This window comes from Bison bison, unplaced genomic scaffold (assembly GCF_000754665.1).
Source record: "Bison bison bison isolate TAMUID 2011002044 unplaced genomic scaffold, Bison_UMD1.0 scf7180017864384, whole genome shotgun sequence".
In the NCBI taxonomy this organism is placed as follows: Eukaryota; Metazoa; Chordata; class Mammalia; order Artiodactyla; family Bovidae; genus Bison; species Bison bison.
This window is the reverse complement of record NW_011494956.1, coordinates 12,414,724-12,433,940: the sequence shown is the minus strand read 5'-3', so window position 1 is coordinate 12,433,940 and position 19,217 is coordinate 12,414,724. Positions and strand designations below refer to the sequence as shown.

The following is a 19,217-nucleotide window of genomic DNA, read 5'->3' as shown; positions in this document are numbered from 1 at the left end:
GACAATAAATGAAAAATACTAAGGAATTTGGCACTGTGAAGAACTCAATACATACCATCACCATTTTTAAAAATCACTCCAACTGAATCCTCACCAAACACCTTGTTGTTGTACACAAGCCACAAAGGCTTCATTTTGGAATCCATGTATTTACACTTCTCAACACTGAAAGGAAGAAAGGGAAAAATTAGCCCACTTCAGTCAAAACATATGGCAAGACTGTAATGTTGCTATGATATACTAGGCCTGGGAAAATCCCTCACCTGTTCCATTCAGGTCTACAAACTATAACATTTCTTCTTGGCAGAAAAGCAACTGTGACACTAGCCTTGGTCAGCATGCAGTGATGACAGATGAACTGAATTGAAAATCCAGATTTGCCCTTCTCACCCTTCTCACTGCTATATTTAAAACTCCTCCTTTTCTTTCCTTATTCTTCTTTAACTTTTGTTATCATACATGGACAATAACAATCAGAATATAACACTGGATTGTGAGTTCATTCGTGATTTCCTAAAGAGGGATCAACTCTGAATCCTGATATACTGAACATAATAATTACTTTCCCATTGTTACTTTTACAGGAAAAGTAAAAATAAGAAATCATTTTCTAAGTTTATTCAAAAATTTCATTTTGAAGGAAAGTTTAATTAGTAAATAATCTATGATGGCTGCAAACATTTTGCTTACATAAGACTTTCAACTCTACGTAAGAAACCAGTAATACAGAAAACAAATTTAATTGCATATAATTGAAAGGAAATTAACTTCCACTTACCCCACTGGTAAATTTAGCTAGAAGGCAAACATCCTATTAACATAAGAATAACTTTTGAGAACTTTAATATTTTCCTTCTTTAATTTTATTCCAATTACCAACAGCTGTCTTCACTGCTCCCCTAAAGCAGTCACTCGGAAATCCCTCCTACAATGTTATTTAAAGGGAAGTTCACCAAGCAGAGTACAGAAGGTCACTTACTAGAGTTCTGAGAGGATAACACATGGGTTGAGAGGTGACTGCAGGTCAGAGAGGGCTTCACGGTAAGCATTCTGTTTTAAACAAGTGTGCATTGCTTCTTTCCCTTTGGCTCTATTTAGCTTCATTGCATTCAGTTTGATTAAACTATTTAAAGTTTTTAGTTTATTGAGTGCTTCAACCTGAAAAATAAGTTTCCACAGCACCAAAATTCATTTCTGTTAAAAATAATATCACGTGGTACTATTAATCAATAACCATTCCCTATTAACTCTCCTCGCTACAACATACAGGCAGGGTAATCAGCTAAAGTAAAAATAGTACTCGCTTTATGACAAATATATTACATACAAGGAAATAAATTTATTGTGAACACTTGTCACTTAAAGCATCATTTTTCAAATGTTCACAAATCCTTTTCTTAAATAAAATCTTATAAATTAGAGAAAAGTAAAAAGACCTAGATTGCAGGTGAGACAGTAAGTATGAAACTTTACTCAGAACTCTGTAACTAACTGAGTTCAAATAGAATTTGAAACACAACGAATCTGAACCACACTCTAACTGGGCAACTCTATAGTATGAAAGGAAAATCTGTATTTACAAGTAACCCTGGGATTGACATTACTATCTTTGTTTAACACTCTTGTTTAACATCTTCTCAGTATATTCTCTTTCCACTAAGGGTATAACATAAATAACTGTTCAATAAAATAAATATGAATACAGACAACAATAGCTGTTGTTCAAGTCTAAATTACTGGTTTTTATAATGAGGTAAACTCTAGCTATCAAAACTTGAAAGTGAAAGTTGCTCAGATGTGTCCAACTCTTTTTGCAACGTGATGGACTATACAGTCCTGGAATTCTCCAGGCCAGAATACTGGAGTGGGTAGCCTTTCCCTTCTCCAGGAGATCTTCACAACCCAGGGATCGAACCCAGGTCTCCCACATTGCAGGTTGATTCTTTACCGGCTGAGCCATAAGGGAAGCCCAACAATACTGGAGTGGGTAGCCTATCCTTTCTCCAGCAGATCTTCCTGACCCAGGAATTGAACTGGGTCAAATCTCTTACATTGCAGGTGAATTCTTTGCTAGCTGAGGTACCAGAGAAGCCTCTATCAAAACTTAAGCAAATAAAAAAAAACTTACGCAAGTAGTACAAGGGGAATCAACAAGGGCCAACTGAATCAAAATCATGTGTTTAAAAGTCAATCTTATTTTTACCAACTTAAGAACTGTCCAGGTCATATTAGTCAAATTCTTTAAGACCTAGCCTTGGCCAGCCATAAAACATAGAAAGGAATATTTCATTCTATTATTATGTCATTAAAACTGGAAACAACTGACAAATATTAAATACATACATCAACATGTAAACTGCATATAACAAGCATATAGAATATGTATGCAACAAACATGAACACTATGGTTTGCATTTCCATGAACAGATTTATTTTACACCATGTTTTCATTTCTGAATTTTGCTTCTATACAAAGAAACCACTAAGACTCTACAGGGAAGTGAATTCAGCATGTTGTTTCTACAGACAGGCTGAGGGCTTGCTCATAGGAAACTGGAAAGGTTCTATGTAGTTGGAAGATAAAATCAAGATTGCTGAAGCTTGCCAAGTTAGCCGTCTGTCAAAACCACAGACAGCCCATTTCTCAACAATTTCAGGAGCTGTACAAACACTTCTGAGAAGGGAACTAGCTGAAAAGTGGACTATGCAAATAAGAACTTTTTGTAGTATTTCAAATTTTAATTTCTTCCACATTTGTACAGTTGCAAATGTTCAGGGCCTATAGATAATTATGTTGATACACATTTCCTGGAACAGTGTTCTGAATAGCCACATGGCCATTAACCAAATACTTTTAAGTGTTTCAACACCTTGTCACACTGTAAGTTTACAGTGATAACAAGAATTGCCATGTAAAGGGTACAATCTTCCCCTGACTGTTCATTAGTAAGAAAGAGTAAGAATAATGTGATCCGACATATGCCATATTTTTGGTGTTGTAAAAATCAAACTGGGGTTCTCAGAGAAACAAGAAAATGCCCAGTGTAGTTTGATCATATGAATGAGTCCAAAGAAGTAGGGACTTTATCAAGGTGCGGGGGAATGGTGGTGTCTTAATTGACTTTGTGAAAAGCTGAATTTTATTATTCATGCAATGAAAATTACTGCAGGGATTTTGAAAAGGGAATTATTGTTGTTTAGTCGCTAAGTCGTGTTCAACTCTTTAGTAACCCCATGGAGTATAGCGTGCCGGACTCCTCTGTCCATGGGATATCCCAGGCAACAATACGGGAATGGGTTGCCATTTCCTTCTCCAGGGGATCTTCTGCACCCAGGGATTGAACCCATATCTCTTGTACTGATACATGGATTCTATACCTCTGAGCCAGCAGGGAAACCCTGAACAGAAGGTTAGGAGTTGGGAAACAAATGGCGTTCAAGTGAGAGATTTTAGAAAAGGTAAAAAGGGAGAGGAGTCTTTGCCACAAGGAAAATACAATGTAGTATCAAAAAACATAGTCTGGGAGAGCATATTTAATACTACATAAAATGTCAGTTACGTGAGGTGAATATACTACTTTCAGTTTACATTACCTAGATGAAACTTGGACTGCAAGGAGATCCAACCTGTCCATCCTTTAGGATGGACAGGTCTTGAGTGTTCATTGGACAGTCTTGAGTGTTCATTGGAAGGACTGATGTTGAAGCTGAAACTCCAATACTTTGGCCACCTGATGCGAAGAGCTGACTCATTTGAAAAGACCCTGATGCTGGGAAAGATTGAGGGTAGGAGGAGAAGGGGACGACAGAGGATGAAATGGTTGGATGGCATCACCAACTCAATGGACGTGAGTTTGAGTAAACTCTGGGAGCTGGTGATGTACAGGGAGGCATGCTGTACTGGAATGCTGCGGTTCATGGGGTCGCAAAGAGTAGGACACAACTGAGTGACTGAACTGAACTGAGATGAAACTACCCTGCTAATATTTACAGCTTACATACTGTAATAATTACAATCACATACTGCTTATGGTCTAAATTTATACAACAGCATTAAGTAGTAAACCTTCAGGACTCATTTTTCTAACATGGACTCATATACATAGAAAAACTGAAAAGTTGATAAATCCCCCGATACTTTCATCAACATCAAATGACGCCTGTGAACTCTACAGTATCAACCAAGCTGAAACTGACTTTACCCAAAGAGACTGTGGCCTTTTGCCACAGTAACTACACACTGGGAGAAAGGAAATAATCAGGCTTTTCAGGGATTTTTGGACACTGTCTCTAAAATGGCACTAATGCAAAGTGACTCAAAACGTCACTGACGTTCACCAAACCAAGGGGGGGCTTATGGAGGTCAAGTTAACAAAAGAGTTTTAGCATAGATCTTTCTTGCAAAGGGCACAGTTAATTCCAAATACATCTTGTGGTTATTTCTGTAGTTCCAGAATGTATAACTGAAACAGATAATACTCAGAAGCTGGCAGAATTCCCATGTTGGTTCCCTGATCTCTGGAGTGAGGGCTACTATGGTCGGAAAGGCTGGGTGGAAGTTATTACAACTGTTTCTACCTAGTGTTAGTCGCTCAGTCATGCCCGACTCTTTGCGAGCCCATGGACTGCAGCCCACCAGGCTCCTCTGTCCATGAGATTTTCCAGGCAAGGATACTCGAATGGCTTGCTATTTCCTTCTCCAGGGGATCGTCCCTACCCAGGGAATGAACCTGGGTCTCCTGCACTGCAGGCAGATTCTTTACCGACTGAGCTACAAGGGAAACCCATTTCTACCTAAGAAAACAGTAAATACATTCCTGGAATAACTGTATAGGTTAGTGTTATCATCAAGGACTTGAAAGATGCAAGGTGGTGATTCCCATCACATCCTCATTCATCCTGCCTACTTGGCCAATGCAAAAGATAGATGACTCTTAGAGAATTACAGGGGATTGTTACCGCCTTAACCAGGTGGTATATACCAGAGGCAGTTTCACTGCATAAATAAAGTAACTTATCTCCTGGTATCTGGTATGCAACTACTGATTAGACAAATGCTTTATTTTCCACACGTGTCAATAAGGACCACCATAAGCAATCTGCTTAAGTTAGCAATGCCAACAATACACTTCCATTGTCCTAACTTAGGAGTATATTAACTCTCCAGCTCTATGTCATAGTTCATTTGAAGGAATCCTGATCGACTTTCCCTTCAATAAGATATCATGCTGGTCCATTACAGTGATAACATTATGCTGACTGAACCCAGTGAGTAACATGCAGCAACTTCTCTGGACTTAAATTTGTATTTCAGAAAGTGGGAAATAAATTCAGCAAAAAATTTGAGGCCTTCAAACTCAGTGAAATTTCTAGAGCTCAAAGAGTGTAGAGCATGTCAAGATGTCCCTTCTAAGGTAAAAAATAATCTGGTGCTCAGGACCCTCTTTACAAGCAAAATAAGGCACAACCTAGTGAACCTCTTTGGATTTTGGAGACAACATATTCCTCTTGTACCTTGGCCTATGTATTGAGTGATCCAGCACCTGAAAAGGTGCAGGTTTTGAATGAAGTCCAGAACAAGAGAAGGCTCTGCAGCAAGCCCAAACTGCCACACACGTTGTGGCCACATGATCCAACAGACCTAATGGAGCTTGAACGGCCTTTGGCAGGCTCATAGAGCTGAACCATAGCACAAGTCCTTAGGATTTGGCAGAGAAACAAAAACCTACCATCCCCTGCTGACAGCTACTCTCTTTTTGAGAAATAGCTCTTCGAGTTTGCTTCTAGGTTTGAGAGGAGAGTGAATGTAATCATGCAACCTGAGCTGCCTGTCAAGAACCAGGTTTTATCTAACCCAGCACACATAAAGATGGGCGAGCACAGTAGCACTTCATGATCCAGTGAAAGTGGTTATATATAAGACTGTGGTCATGTATGGATGTGAGAGTTGGACTGTGAAGAAGTCTGAGCGCCGAAGAATTGATGCTTTTGAACTGTGGTGTTGGAGAAGACTCTTGAGAGTCCCCTGGACTGCAAGGAGATCGGCCCTGGGATTTCTTTGGAAGGAATGATGCTAAAGCTGAAACTCCAGTACTTTGGTCACCTCATGCGAAGAGTTGACTCATCGGAAAAGACTGATGCTGGGAGGAATTAGGGGCAGGAGGAGAAGGGGACGGCAGAGGATGAGATGGCTGGATGGCATCACTGAGTCGATGGACGTGAGTCTGAGTGAACTCCGGGAGTTGGTGTTGGACAGGGAGGCCTGGCGTGCTGCGATTCATGGGGTGGCAAAGAGTCGGACACGACTGAGCGACTGATCTGATCTGAGCCCAATCTGGCCCTGAAGGCTCAAGTTACATGAAGGAGTAGCCGACATATCCATGATTTCCCACTCCTGTTACACTATCTTCCTTCTCCTAGCCTACAACATGGCCTCATGGGAAGTTCTTTATGACGAATAGATACAGAGAGAGAAGACTTAATCATGGTTTACAGATGACTGGATTACAATACGTAGGCAGGATACAACTGTGGTACGACAGCCACTTTCAGGAATATATCTAAAGGACAGCAGTGAAGGGAAATACTCCCAGTGTGCAGAACTTTGAAAAGTGTACCTGGCTGTTCATTTTATTTTGAAGGTGAAATGGCCATGTGTGCAATTCATGAGCTGTGACCAAATTTCCAAATTTGCTGGCATATTGAGTGCAGCACTTTCACAGCATCATCTTTTATCATTTGAAATAGCTCAGCTGGAATTCCATCACATGCATTAGCTTTGTTCATAGTGATGCTTCCTACCTATTCTATCGAATATAAAATACTTGATGGCAGCAACATAGCTAATGTGGCTTCAGATCACCAATACCTAACACAAACCCTGGCATATAGCAGGTTCTGAATAAGTATATATTAAGTCATTTTTTAAAAAACTTCTGCCTCTTACACGCCCTCTGTGGCAGGCTCCAGTTCCTCCTCCTCCTTTCTCCACTTCACTAGTCCCTTCAGGCCTGTATAAAGATCCACATAATCATGGAAGTTCTGCGTCCACAGCTTATAAAAATTGGTGGACGGGTTTATAGGAAGAATCCCATCCAAGAACAGACTTATCAACATGAAAAAGAAGATGATGACTATTACCAAGGCTTCGTGGAGTGTGCAGAAGAGCCCTGTGAAACCTACGAGGTGGTGCAGACCCCACAAGGTTTCCAATGTACCGTGAAGACCCCCAGCCTACTCTACAAGCATATTGTTGGAAAGAGAGGGGACACTAGAAAGAAACTAGAAGTGGAGACCAAAACTTCTATTAGCATTCCTAAGCCTGGACAAGAAGGAGAAATTGTAATCACTGGTCAGCATCGAAGTGGTGTAATTTCAGCCTGAACTCGGATTGATGTTCTTCTGCTCACTTTTAGAAGAAAGCAGCCCTTCACTCACTTCCTTGCCTTTTTCCTCAATGAAGCTGAAGTTCAGGAACGATTTCTGAAATTCCAGGAGGAAGTACTGGAGAAGTGCTCCATGGATCATGGGGTTGATAGCAGCATTTTCCAGAATCCTAAAAAGCTTCACCTAACTATTGGGATGTTGGTGCTTTTGAGTGAGCAAGAGATCCAGCAGACATGTGAGATGCTACAGCAGTGTAAAGAGGAATTCATTGATGACATTTCAGGGGGCAAACCCCTGGAAGTAGAGATGTCAGGGATAGAATACATGAATGATGATCCTGGCATGGTGGATGTTCTTTATGCCAAAGTCCATATGAAAGATGGCTCCAACAGGCTGCAGGAATTGGTTGATCGAGTGCTGGAACGTTTTCAGGCATCTGGACTAATAGTGAAAGAGTGGAATAGTGTGAAACTCCATGCTACAGTCATGAATAATCTGTTCAGGAAAGACCCCAATGCTATTTGAAAACTTCTACTTTGGTACCCTAAAGCTCAATTCAATTCACATCTCTCAGAGGTTCACAGTGGACAGCTTTGGAAACTATGCCTCCTGTGGACAGACTGACTTCTCCTGAGGTGGATCTTGGGAAGCACTGAAGTTAAAATCCTCACAAGGTGCTGAGGGAGAAGTCTCATCACTTTAAGCGCCAAGGAGGGATGTGGGAAACTGGGGATAACTTCCCTGGGCGGCTCCCCGAGGATGCCACAGTGCCTCGTGGCTGTCCACAGTCACCGCAGTCAGCCAAGATGGTTTTGGGCGTGGGGAGAACATGTGCCTGTAACATATGCCTCTTCATCTTTCTCATAATCTACCTCTCTTTCCAAAGCTCTTCTCTGGAAATGTACCTCTGAAGCCCATTGGAGCTCAGACTCATAGTATTTCTTACATACCTACTGATTTTGCCCCAGCCTTTAAACTTCTTTGTATTAATACTTTAAGAGAATTACAGATGTGTGATCTTATTAATCTCTCCACCTAGATAAAATATCAACAAATTCTAGAAGGTTTGTATTTTTCCCTTCCTCTTACACTCTAATTTTTAATCAGTACCCAGAATTTCTTTTTCATTGTGGTAAAAAAACACAGAACATAAACTTTAGTCTTAAACCACTTAAAAGTGTACAGTTCAGTGATGTTAATTATATTCATCTTGTGAAATATCTCCAGAACCTTTTCGTCTTGCAAATCTGAAACTCTGGACTCATTAAAAAACTCTTCTTTTCCCCCTGCCCCCCAGCAACCACCATTTTACTTTCTACTCCTATGCATTTGACTACCTTGTATAAGTGGAATCATACACTGTTCATCTTTTTGTGACTGGCTTATTCTCCTTAACATAATGCCCTCAGGGTTTATCAATGTGTAGCATGTTACAGGACTTCCTTCCTTGGTAAGAATGAGTAATATTCCACTGGATGATACAGTCATCCCTCAGTTTCTTTGGTTCCAGAACCTCCCTCTGTATCTGTGGATTCTCAAGTCCCTTATATAAAATGGTATAGTATTTGCATATAACTTATACATACCATCCTGGATACTTTAAATCATTTCTAAATTACTTATAATGACCAAATACAATGCCATGTAAATAGTTGCCAGCACAGAGTAAGTTCAAGTTTTCCTTTCTGTAACTTTCTGAATATTTTTGGTCCACAGTTGACTGACTCCACAGATGTGGGATCCATGGATGTGTTGAGGGCTGATTGTACCGCATTTTGTTTATCCAGTCTTTCATCGATGGACACTTGGGTTCCTTCCACCTTTTGGCTGTTGTGAATAATGCCCTATGAACGTCGGTGTACCAATATCTGAGACCCTGCTTTCAGTTCCTTTACTACTTAGAACTTTAACTTAAGCAAAATAACTGGTAAAGGTTTCAACCTCTTACTTTGATCTGTCCTTTTTCTTCTGAAGTTGGTCCCTTTTGTGCTCTCTCAGTTTCTGTCTCTTCACCCTACCCCAGCCCTTGCCTTCCCATACCACTGATGGAGCTGCAGTATTTGGCTCTTTTCTGTTTACTTCCGAGGGCAGCCGCAATTGAAATGGTGATATCAGCAGGACTGTGCAGTTTCCCAGGAGAATGTCAGCAACAGAAGGCACTCCTTTGCTGCAGACCGGCAGAGGGTGGGGGCTCCTCTGCTCAGCCCCACCCGTCAGCCCTGCCACTTTCTCTGCTAGGGAGCCCCAGCCTCACTGTCACCTCTCATCCCTGCCCCCCTACAGCTTTCCTCCCTCCGTGGCCTCTGTCTTTCCTTCACCACTTAGTCTCATCCTGATTATTATTTTCTGTTTGAAAAGTCTGATTCTGAACCCCATGTGTTAATAAGGCCACTAACTGGTTAAGACTGTATGTAACACTCAGATTTGTTACCTTGTAACAGCACAAATCATTTGTGAATAAATGGATTTCTAAAGTGAAAAAAAAAAACAAAACTTCTAGTGGTAGGCTAGATAACATTCAATTCATGAAAAATTATTGCTAAAGAACAAGAGCATGTCATTGCTATCTGTCAATGAACAATTTCAGCATGAAGAAACTAATACAGGGCTGCTTCCCTTGATGGCAGAAATGCTCTCATTTCATCCTTTGGGGCACCAAGAAGCCACCAACAATCAAGCCTGGGCCATGGTTATGCATCTCATTTGGACGAAAGCTCTTGAAAAACCATTGCTATTTGCAATTACTTAGCTGTATGAGTCAAGACTATCTCCAAAACAAAAATACACAAATAACTGGATACTGAGACAACTGTCAACAATAACCCTTGATGGAATTCTGTATTCAGTAAAACAGCATCTGTTTATTGGCTTATGTTTTACTTTAGCTTCAAAGATACATTTATACTGAAAAAATGAAATTGTTGTCTATTTTATTTTGATTTAAAAAAGAGGACTATTGCTAAAAAGTGTGAAAACTCCCAGTATAATAATAAAAAAAAGAGATTTAGTTTTATAGTTGGACAGAACTAAGTCTGAAACTTATTCTTTTACTTAATAACTGTGAACTTTTAGGCAACTTATTTAATCTCTTAAAACCTTGTTTTTCACCTTGTCAAATCCAGGCAGTATCAGTGACTACTGTGGCACATTATTAGGAGAGTAAAATAGCATACTTAAAACACTTATTTTGGTTCCTGGCATATAGTAAGCATTTAATATCTGATCTATTAAAAATGACTAATACCTCATTATCTGCAATGATTAGAAAATGAAGACCTAGGAAGAAAATGACAGAATATGAGAGATATTTCATGCCTGAAATATCACAGTTTCAGGCATGTATACACAGTTTGAAAAAGCAGCTTGAGTATATTGAATTCTAGAAGTTATAACACCTACGAACTAAGGTGTCAAAATATGTCAATCTAAAACAAATGACAGAGCATATGAATCATATACACTATTCTTACTGGAAAGAGTATCTCAGTGGTATGAAAAAACAGAGTCTAAAGATTTCACAACAGTTACCATCAAACCCATTGTTAAGCATGTCTAAATAGGTATTTGCTACTAAAAGTTAAGTCATGGTACTAATACTATGAGGAATCCTAATTTTTCAAATAGCATTCTATAACATTCTGCTAAATTTGCCAAAACTTAATTTCTAAGCTTACATTGTTTATTAAAAAATGTATTAATTGAATTTAGATATGGAAATCTCTTATGAAACAATGTGATGGGAGAAATAGCATATGACACAATTTATCATATATCATGTGGCAAAGTGAACATGAAGATTAAAGCAAGCTGATACCTGCTTAGAAAGCGCCTTCATGTGACCTACACTTCCCCGGCAGTACGCTTCAAGGATAACACCAAATTGTACTGAAACAGCAGGAATGTGTACTTCAGATCTGCAAAAAGGTAACAGTAAAGATTTATCAAATACTTCAGGTCCCCAAATGAAAATACTTTTTAATGAAATTAACTGATGATGCTTATCAAAGAAAGGAAGATCATATCACATATACAGTCACTGGTTGGATGCTAAACTTTTAATTCTTTAAACACTGTAGTTTGAAAAGAAATGTGATATTAACATTAGTTAATGGTTTATTCCATGAAATCTGAAGTTTTTACATCTTGTTTTTTGGAGTGAAATGATAATATTACCAATTTATAGACAATTAAGATGATGGTGATTGCAGCCATGAAATTAAAAGACACTTAGTCCTTGGAAGGAAAGCTATGACCCGCCTACATAGCATATTAAAAAGCAGAGACATAACTTTGCCAAAAGAGGTCCATCTAGTCAAGGCTATGGTTTTTCCAGTAGTCATGTATGGATGTGACAGTTGGACGGTGAAGAAAGCTGAGCGCTGAAGAATTGATGCTTTTGAAGTGTGGTGTTGGAGAAGACTCCTAAGAGTCCCATGGACTGCAAGGAGTCCCATGGACTGCAAGGAGATCCAACCAGTCCATTCTAAAGGAGATCAGTCCTGGGATTTCTTTGGAAGGAATGATGCTGAAGCTGAAACTCAGTACTTTGGCCACCTCATGCGAAGAGTTGACTCATTGGAAAAGACTCTGATGCTGGGAGGGATTGGGGGCAGAAGGAAAAGGGGACGACAGAGGATGAGATGGCTGGATGGCATCACCGACTCGATGGACATGAGTCCGAGTGAACTCTGGGAGTTGGTGATGGACAGGGAGGCCTGGCGTGCTGCGATACATGGGGTTGCAAAGAGTCGGACACAACTGAGCGACTGAACTGAACTGAACTGAAGATGAAATAGATCTGACTCATATCACACAATTAACAAATCTCTCAATTGACTTCTATTTGATATTTTTTCTCATTTAAAGAATGGTAAACACATTTGAAAGGAAGGAATAGCTTACTCTGTTATTCATTTGAGGATTTAAAAATAAGAAGATTGAACTAGATGAGAAAGAAGGTAAGTTAAAACGTTAATAATAAAGAAATCAAGATTCATAACTATAACCCCTAAAATTACATCAAAATACTATACAGCTTATTTTCTTTAAGAAGCTAAGCCAAAGAGGAGAAAAGTTATCTTTCTGTTACTGATTAGCTTCAAAAACACGAAGTCCAGGTGGAAAAAAATCACAAATGTCTGAGTAGAGTCAGAAACAAAGAACTGACAATTTTCCTAGGAAACAAAAGATCTTTAGCTCTCTTTCTCAATTTTACTCCCATATAAACTGGTTTACTAACACTGATATATTTCTGAAAATGACCTTGTCCATAAAGAAGCTAAAAATAAAGTTGCTGATATAGGAAAACCTAAAATCTTGTGTGTGTGTGTGTGTGTGTGTGTATACATACATAATTTTATTTATTTTTTGGCTGCCTTGGGTCTATGTTGCTGGATGGGCTTTTCTCCAGTTGTGGTGCATTGGTTTCTCATTGTGGTGGCTTCCTTTGTTTCAGACCTCGAGTTCTAGGGCACACGCACTTCAGTAGCTGCTACTCCCAGGCTCTACAGCACAGGCTCAATAACTATAGTGTACGGGTTTAGTTGCTCCACGGTGTGTCGGATCTTCTTCTATCAGGGACTGAACCTGTGTCTCTTTCGTTGGCAGGTGGATTCTTTACCTCTGAGCCACCAGGGAATTCCTAAAATCTTTACTTACGCAATAGTAGCAATGATGATACAACTATCCACAACCTTTTGTAGGAATAAGTAAGTCTATTTCTTAATCCAAATATGTCAACACAGTAAGTATACTTTACTGGAAAACAGCAATACTTATAACCATCAGTAGTAGTAATAAAAATTACTATGATGAAAAGTTATTAATTACAGTTAAAAATCAAGGAGGCATAGAGGGACACTTATTTATCTGAGTTACATTGCCAAATCATGAAAATTGAGAATCTGGGTATTGAGAAATAGGAGAAGACACCAGGAAAACATAAATGTTATGGATGACTCAGAAACAAAGCAGCTGGACTGTTCTGCTAAACATCCTATATTATGTTGATTAATACTCACAAAAGCATATAGTGGACTCAATTTGAAATATAAAAGACTTACCTGAGGTGCCAAAATAAAAACTGCCCTATCCTCCGATTAGCAAGTGCTCTTTCTAGTAGGAATCTAGACAAGGCACAATCAAGAAAAGGCTCATATTTTAAAACTTGCACCAACTGTAAAAGATATTGAGAGAGTTCTTCATCACTGAAAGAAACAAAACACAGAGTAAGTCACTCAACAATCAGAGCTGGAAAAAGACCCCTCTTACTTATAAAACTTCAAATACTAACTTTGAAACAGTGGTTCTTTTGGGTCAAGCCTGTTGCATGCTTATATTCACTTTCATGACTAAAATAACACAAAATAAGCTGAGGATTTCGGTGGACAGAAGAGTATATGAAAAGGAGCAAAGAACAGCTATATGGGGCACTTTCAGTAAGTTAACGAGGTTGATACAAATGATGACTGTATTTACAATCAGCCCAGAGTTATAATAAAAATAGTTTTCTGATCATGCTGAAGAAGTTTACATACTCACTCAATCAGTTTTTTTAAATACAAATTCCATCAGTACTTCAGCAACTTAATTTTCCTTTCCTATCAAAGGGTTAAGTAATTTTTGATCCCAGATGATGAAAGAACAATTAAAATTTTCAAATACTTTGAAGAATAAAGAGTACATTTATAAGTTGGAAGGACTCAAGGAATTAACAAAACACTATAATTAAATGAGCTGAATTAATTAAGATTGTGGCTCTCTATTTTGTATCTATCTCCAAACCATTCACATGTAAACAGTCTCATTAGAGGCAATTCCTGTAGTCAGGTTAAGATATGTTATCTCAAGTCCTCTACTTGGTGACTAGTCTTGGACAATAAACGGTTAAGAATGTAGTCTAAATCAGATGTGGAACCTAAATCTAGAACATTATTCATCTGAAAAAAAAAAAAACCTCACAAGCAGAAAATTTAACAGAGGAAGACACATTAGAATTACCTATATGGAACATGAGATCACAGCAATCTCTGCCTAGGGGTCAATATATTTGAAAACAACAATTGGCTCATTCCAAGGAGGTGGCAGGTAGCCTGCCCCTCAGGTATCCAATGCAAACTTAGGGAGGCTGAGGAACAATGGGGAGCCTCATTTTTAAAAACTATCTATACAACAATTTTAAGCTTACTGTAAAATCCATGCCCATTATAAAACCTATAAATAGTGTGACAGAAGTATAGAAGGGGCTTCCTCTTTCCTAATACTTAAAAAGACGTCTCATAGACATACCTGAAAAAATATTTTGTATAATTTGCTTTGAATATCACACAATTTAAAACATAAATGATTTATTTTAAAAAGAAAAAAAAATCACTATATCCTTAATTTTCTGAGAAGTTTTGCTTTTTAAATAATCATACAGAGACTTCCCTGGTGGTCCAATGGTTAAGATTCTGGACTGCCAATGCAGGAGGTGCAGGTCTGACCCTTGGTCTGAGAACTAAGATCCCACATGCTGTGCATCACAGCCAAAAGAAAAAAAAAAAAGCAAACCATACAGTATAACCCCTCCTTTTGAGGCTAGAAGGAAAATGGAAAAAATTTTAAATGCTCATTGTCTGAGATTGTCTCAGAAATGATATTTTATCAAATAAATCCCACAGATTCTCACACATGTATTACCCTAAAGGGACTATACAAACATGTTCACTGCATTGTTAATAATGGGAAATTTTGAGAAATCTAAAATGTTCTTCAATAGAGAAATGGAGAAATGTAATAAATATCTATGACAGAATATTACACACTAGTGGAAGGAATAAACTACATTTATACATAACAGGAGAAGACTACCCTCAAAAACATAATGTTTGATAAAGGAAAAAAAACTATGTAAAACAATATATATGTGACAAGACACATTTATGTAATTTTTAAATGTACAATATTACCTCATACCTATACTGTATAGATATATAAAACTGATAAAAACAGAAAAATGATGTATAGAAAATACACACCAAATTTGTGTTAACAGTTGTCTCTGAGAAGTGAAAGTAATCAGGACTAAATAAGCAAACTATGAAGACTCTAACTGTAATGTTAATTGCTTAAAAAATACTTAAAAGTAAAAACTTTAAAAATACAAATTAAGAAATTAATATTTCTTAGTTCTGGGTAGTGGACAGAAAAGAGTTAATAGAATAGCAAGCGAGATTGCTATCCTTTGAAAAAGTAAGCATACAAGGTTAGCCCTTGGCTGGCATCTGGGAATGTAGACAGGGAAGGCTTCTCACCACCCTAACAAATAAGACTAGGTCACTGCTTAAACTGTTCTGCAAACAGTACTGCTTATGCCCAATACCCATTTTCATTCTGAGAGTCTAGGATGTGGGAATATGCTAAACAGAGGTACTTAAATGACTAGGTCTTAATAAAAATCAAACTAATGAACAAACAAACTACAACCAAGTCTCTAACAAGCTTTCTGGTAGATAGTATTCAGGCATGCTGTCACGAATTGTTGCTGGGGGAATTAAGTGTAGTCAGTGTGACTCCTTTTGGAAAGAACTCTTAGAAGCATCTCTCTGGTTTCCTCTGGATTCTGCCCCATGAATTTTTCCTTTGCCAATTCTGCTCTGTATTCTTTTGCTATAATAAATCTTAGCCAAGAGTCATGGAACTGGAGAGTGATCTTGGGGACCACCAGAAGCAGTTTTTGATCGTTTTTTTGTTATAGAGAGGGGACTTCCCTAATGGTTCAGTGGTTAAGATACCATGTTTCCACTGCAGGGGTGTGGGTTTAATCCTTGGTCAGGGATCTAAGATACTATACGCCATGTGGTATGGCCAAAAAGAAAAACATCTGTATCGTGTGTGTGTGTGTGTGTGTGTATGTGTGTGTGTTGGATAGGAGAGACTTGAGAGTATGAGAGAATAATAGGGAGGAAGAGAACAAATGCTTTGAACGGAATCATTCCTAGCCTGTTCCTTTCTTACAGAACATTCAAGCAGATCTCAACTTCTCTTCTCACCCACAAGTTATTCCTTGACCCCAAAAAGCCTCCTGCAGGAGATACCTCATCTGTTGCAGGCAGCCCACAGCATATTCTCGCACATACTGATCTGGATAGTTGAAATCTAGAAGCTCAAGGGCCTCCCGGGGGGGCAGTTTAGGCCAAATCTGAAGCAGTGCTTGAAGCTGTTTAAAAGTTGAAAGGAAAAAAAAGATTACTTTTCTCTCCTATAACTTCTGAACCACTTATCCGTTTTTTCTCGGTACACAGGAACAGAGATGGTCAAAAGAAAGGAGAAGTATACGTGCAATTACTAAGGCCTCAAAAATCTATTATTGCTAATATAGGTTAACAAAAGATGGTCTCTGCTGAGGTATTCTATAGGTAAGCAGGCAAAAAAGCGATTATATACTTAGCTAGAAGTAGAATGATACACTGAATATATGAATTCTACAATCATTAACCATTAAATTTTTTTTTAAAAAAGGAAATAAAGGCAGGGCAAGAGGAGAGGAGAAGGTGAGAGGAAGGGGAGGAGAGAGAAATGACTAAGAAATACTTAAAGGCCTTTGAGGGAGACTAAAGAGGGAGGGATGTATGTATACCTATAGCTGATTCACCTTGTTGTACAGAAATCAACACAACACTGTAAAGCAAATATCCTCCAATTAAAAATAAATTTTTTTAAAAAGAAATACTTAAAAAAATAAAAAATAAAAAGAAATACTTAAAATTCAAATTACAAATATAAGCTGAAAAAGTACATTAATATATCAACATAAAATTATCTTGAGAGAGTTTAACAGAGTTTATATCTATCACTTTATAAAACTTTATTGACCAGAATACATTTAAATCCTTTAAATCATAGTAAGTTACCCACAGGAAATAAACAGTACCTAGTTTATTAAATACAGCCAGTTTCCCACTTACAGATGCCACTTAGAAATTATCAAGACATAGGATAAGAAAGCATCCCATGGGGGGATGACTTGGGATTACCCATGAAGGTTGGGTTCAGATGGACATGGAAACCTAAGTTCCAGAAAACCCAAATTTCTAGAAAGGATTTCATCTGCCTCCCAACAGAATGAGTGAGACTCATCAGAGTTGATTTCCTTTTATGAAGGGCTGATATTGGAAAGAGTCCCTTCCTCTTCATGATTTTGGTATCTTTATAGCTTACATTCTTATTGCAGAAGGGAAGTGGGAAGAAAAGTGGTTATGGAGGAGAATGAAACACTTTTTTGACAATTATGAGTTGTGGCTGTCCACAGCTCAACCCTATCTGACAAAGTCTTATTCCTTAATTTCTAATTTATGTCGCTGCGTTTTCTTAGGTATTACTTAAACAGCACTGACATCAAGATCAAGGAAGAAGCACAAAATGTATGCAAGACCAGAGATACAAGAATACGGCAAACAGATGGCAATGGCTGAAGGCTTCTCTCAATTGCATGTTCAACCTCAAAGTCTTGTTGCAGGAGGTGGCCTGTGGAACCTGCTGTCTGCCTTGTCATTTGTCATTTGAGCATTTGTGAGAAACTTGGGCTTTGACAATTACATAAAAATAATTTAAATTTATTGTTTTAATTACGAAAATTACAAAACTTCTCATTAATTTCTCAAGTGCCCAAAAAAAGTCAACATCTAAATGAGTAACTAGTAGTTAAGGTATTTTCTCATACAAAACAAATTTAAAATTTAAGTTAAAGCAAAGGAGCAAAGGAAAGATATAAGCATCTGAATGCAGAGTTTCAAAGAATAGCAAGAAGAGATAAGAAAGCCTTCCTCAGTGATCAACGCAAAGAAACAGAGGAAAACAACAGAATGGGAAAGACTAGAGATCTCTTCAAGAAAATCAGAGATACTAAGGGAATATTTCATGCAAAGATGGGCTCGATAAAGGACAGAAATGGTATGGACCTAACAGAAGCAGAAGATATTAAGAAGAGATGGCAAGAATACACAGAAGAACTGTACAAAAAAGATCTTCACGACCCAGATAACCACGATGGTGTGATCACTGACCTAGAGCCAGACATCCTGGAATGTCAAGTCAAGTGGGTCTTAGAAAGCATCACTACAAACAAAGCTAGTGGAAGTGATGGAATTCCAGTTGAGGTCTTTCAAATCCTGAAAGAAGATGCTGTGAAAGTGCTGCACTCAATATGCCAGCAAATTTGCAAAACTCAGCAGTAGCCACAGGACTGGAAAAGGTCAGTTTTCATTCCAATCCCAAAGAAAGGCAATGCCAGAGAATGCTCAAACTACCGCATAATTGTACTCATCTCACACGTAGTAAAGTAATGCTCAAAATTCTCCAAGCCAGGCTTCAGCAATACGTGAACTGTGAACTTCCAGATGTTCAAGCTGGTTTTAGAAAAGGCAGAGGAACCAGAGATCAAATTGCCAACATCCGCTGGATCATGGAAAAAGTGGGAGAGTTCCAGAAAAACATCTATTTCTGCTTTCTTGACGATGCCAAAGCCTTTGACTCTGTGGATCACAATCAACTGTGGAAAATTCTGAAAGGATGGGAATACCAGACCACCTGATCTGCCTCTTGAGAAATTTGTATGCAGGTCAGGAAGCAACAGTTAGAACTGGACATGGAACAACAGACTGGTTCCAAATAGGAAAAGGGCTATGTCAAGGGTGTATACTGTCACCCTGCTTATTTAACTTATATACAGAGTACATCATGAGAAACGCTGAGCTGGAAGAAACACAAGCTGGAATCAAGATTGCCGGGAGAAATATCAATAACCTCAGATATACAGATGACACCACCCTTATGGCAGAAAATGAAGAGGA

At 38.4% G+C, this 19,217-nt stretch overlaps 1 protein-coding gene and 1 pseudogene across 1 annotated transcript in view; one reads left to right on the top strand and one right to left on the bottom strand.

The window, feature by feature from the left end:
- Positions 1-19,217, bottom strand: part of PIK3CB (phosphatidylinositol-4,5-bisphosphate 3-kinase, catalytic subunit beta) — a 130,562-nt gene that overhangs the window by 24,989 nt on the left and 86,356 nt on the right. The window contains exons 13-17 of the mRNA XM_010858211.1: positions 16,464-16,585; positions 13,449-13,592; positions 11,201-11,300; positions 980-1,158; positions 56-165 (exon numbers count right to left, since the gene is read on the bottom strand). Of these exons, the coding sequence (XP_010856513.1) occupies positions 56-165; positions 980-1,158; positions 11,201-11,300; positions 13,449-13,592; positions 16,464-16,585 (655 nt within the window). The remainder of the gene's footprint in view (positions 1-55; positions 166-979; positions 1,159-11,200; positions 11,301-13,448; positions 13,593-16,463; positions 16,586-19,217) is intronic.
- Positions 6,262-11,170, top strand: LOC105001798 (annotated as a pseudogene).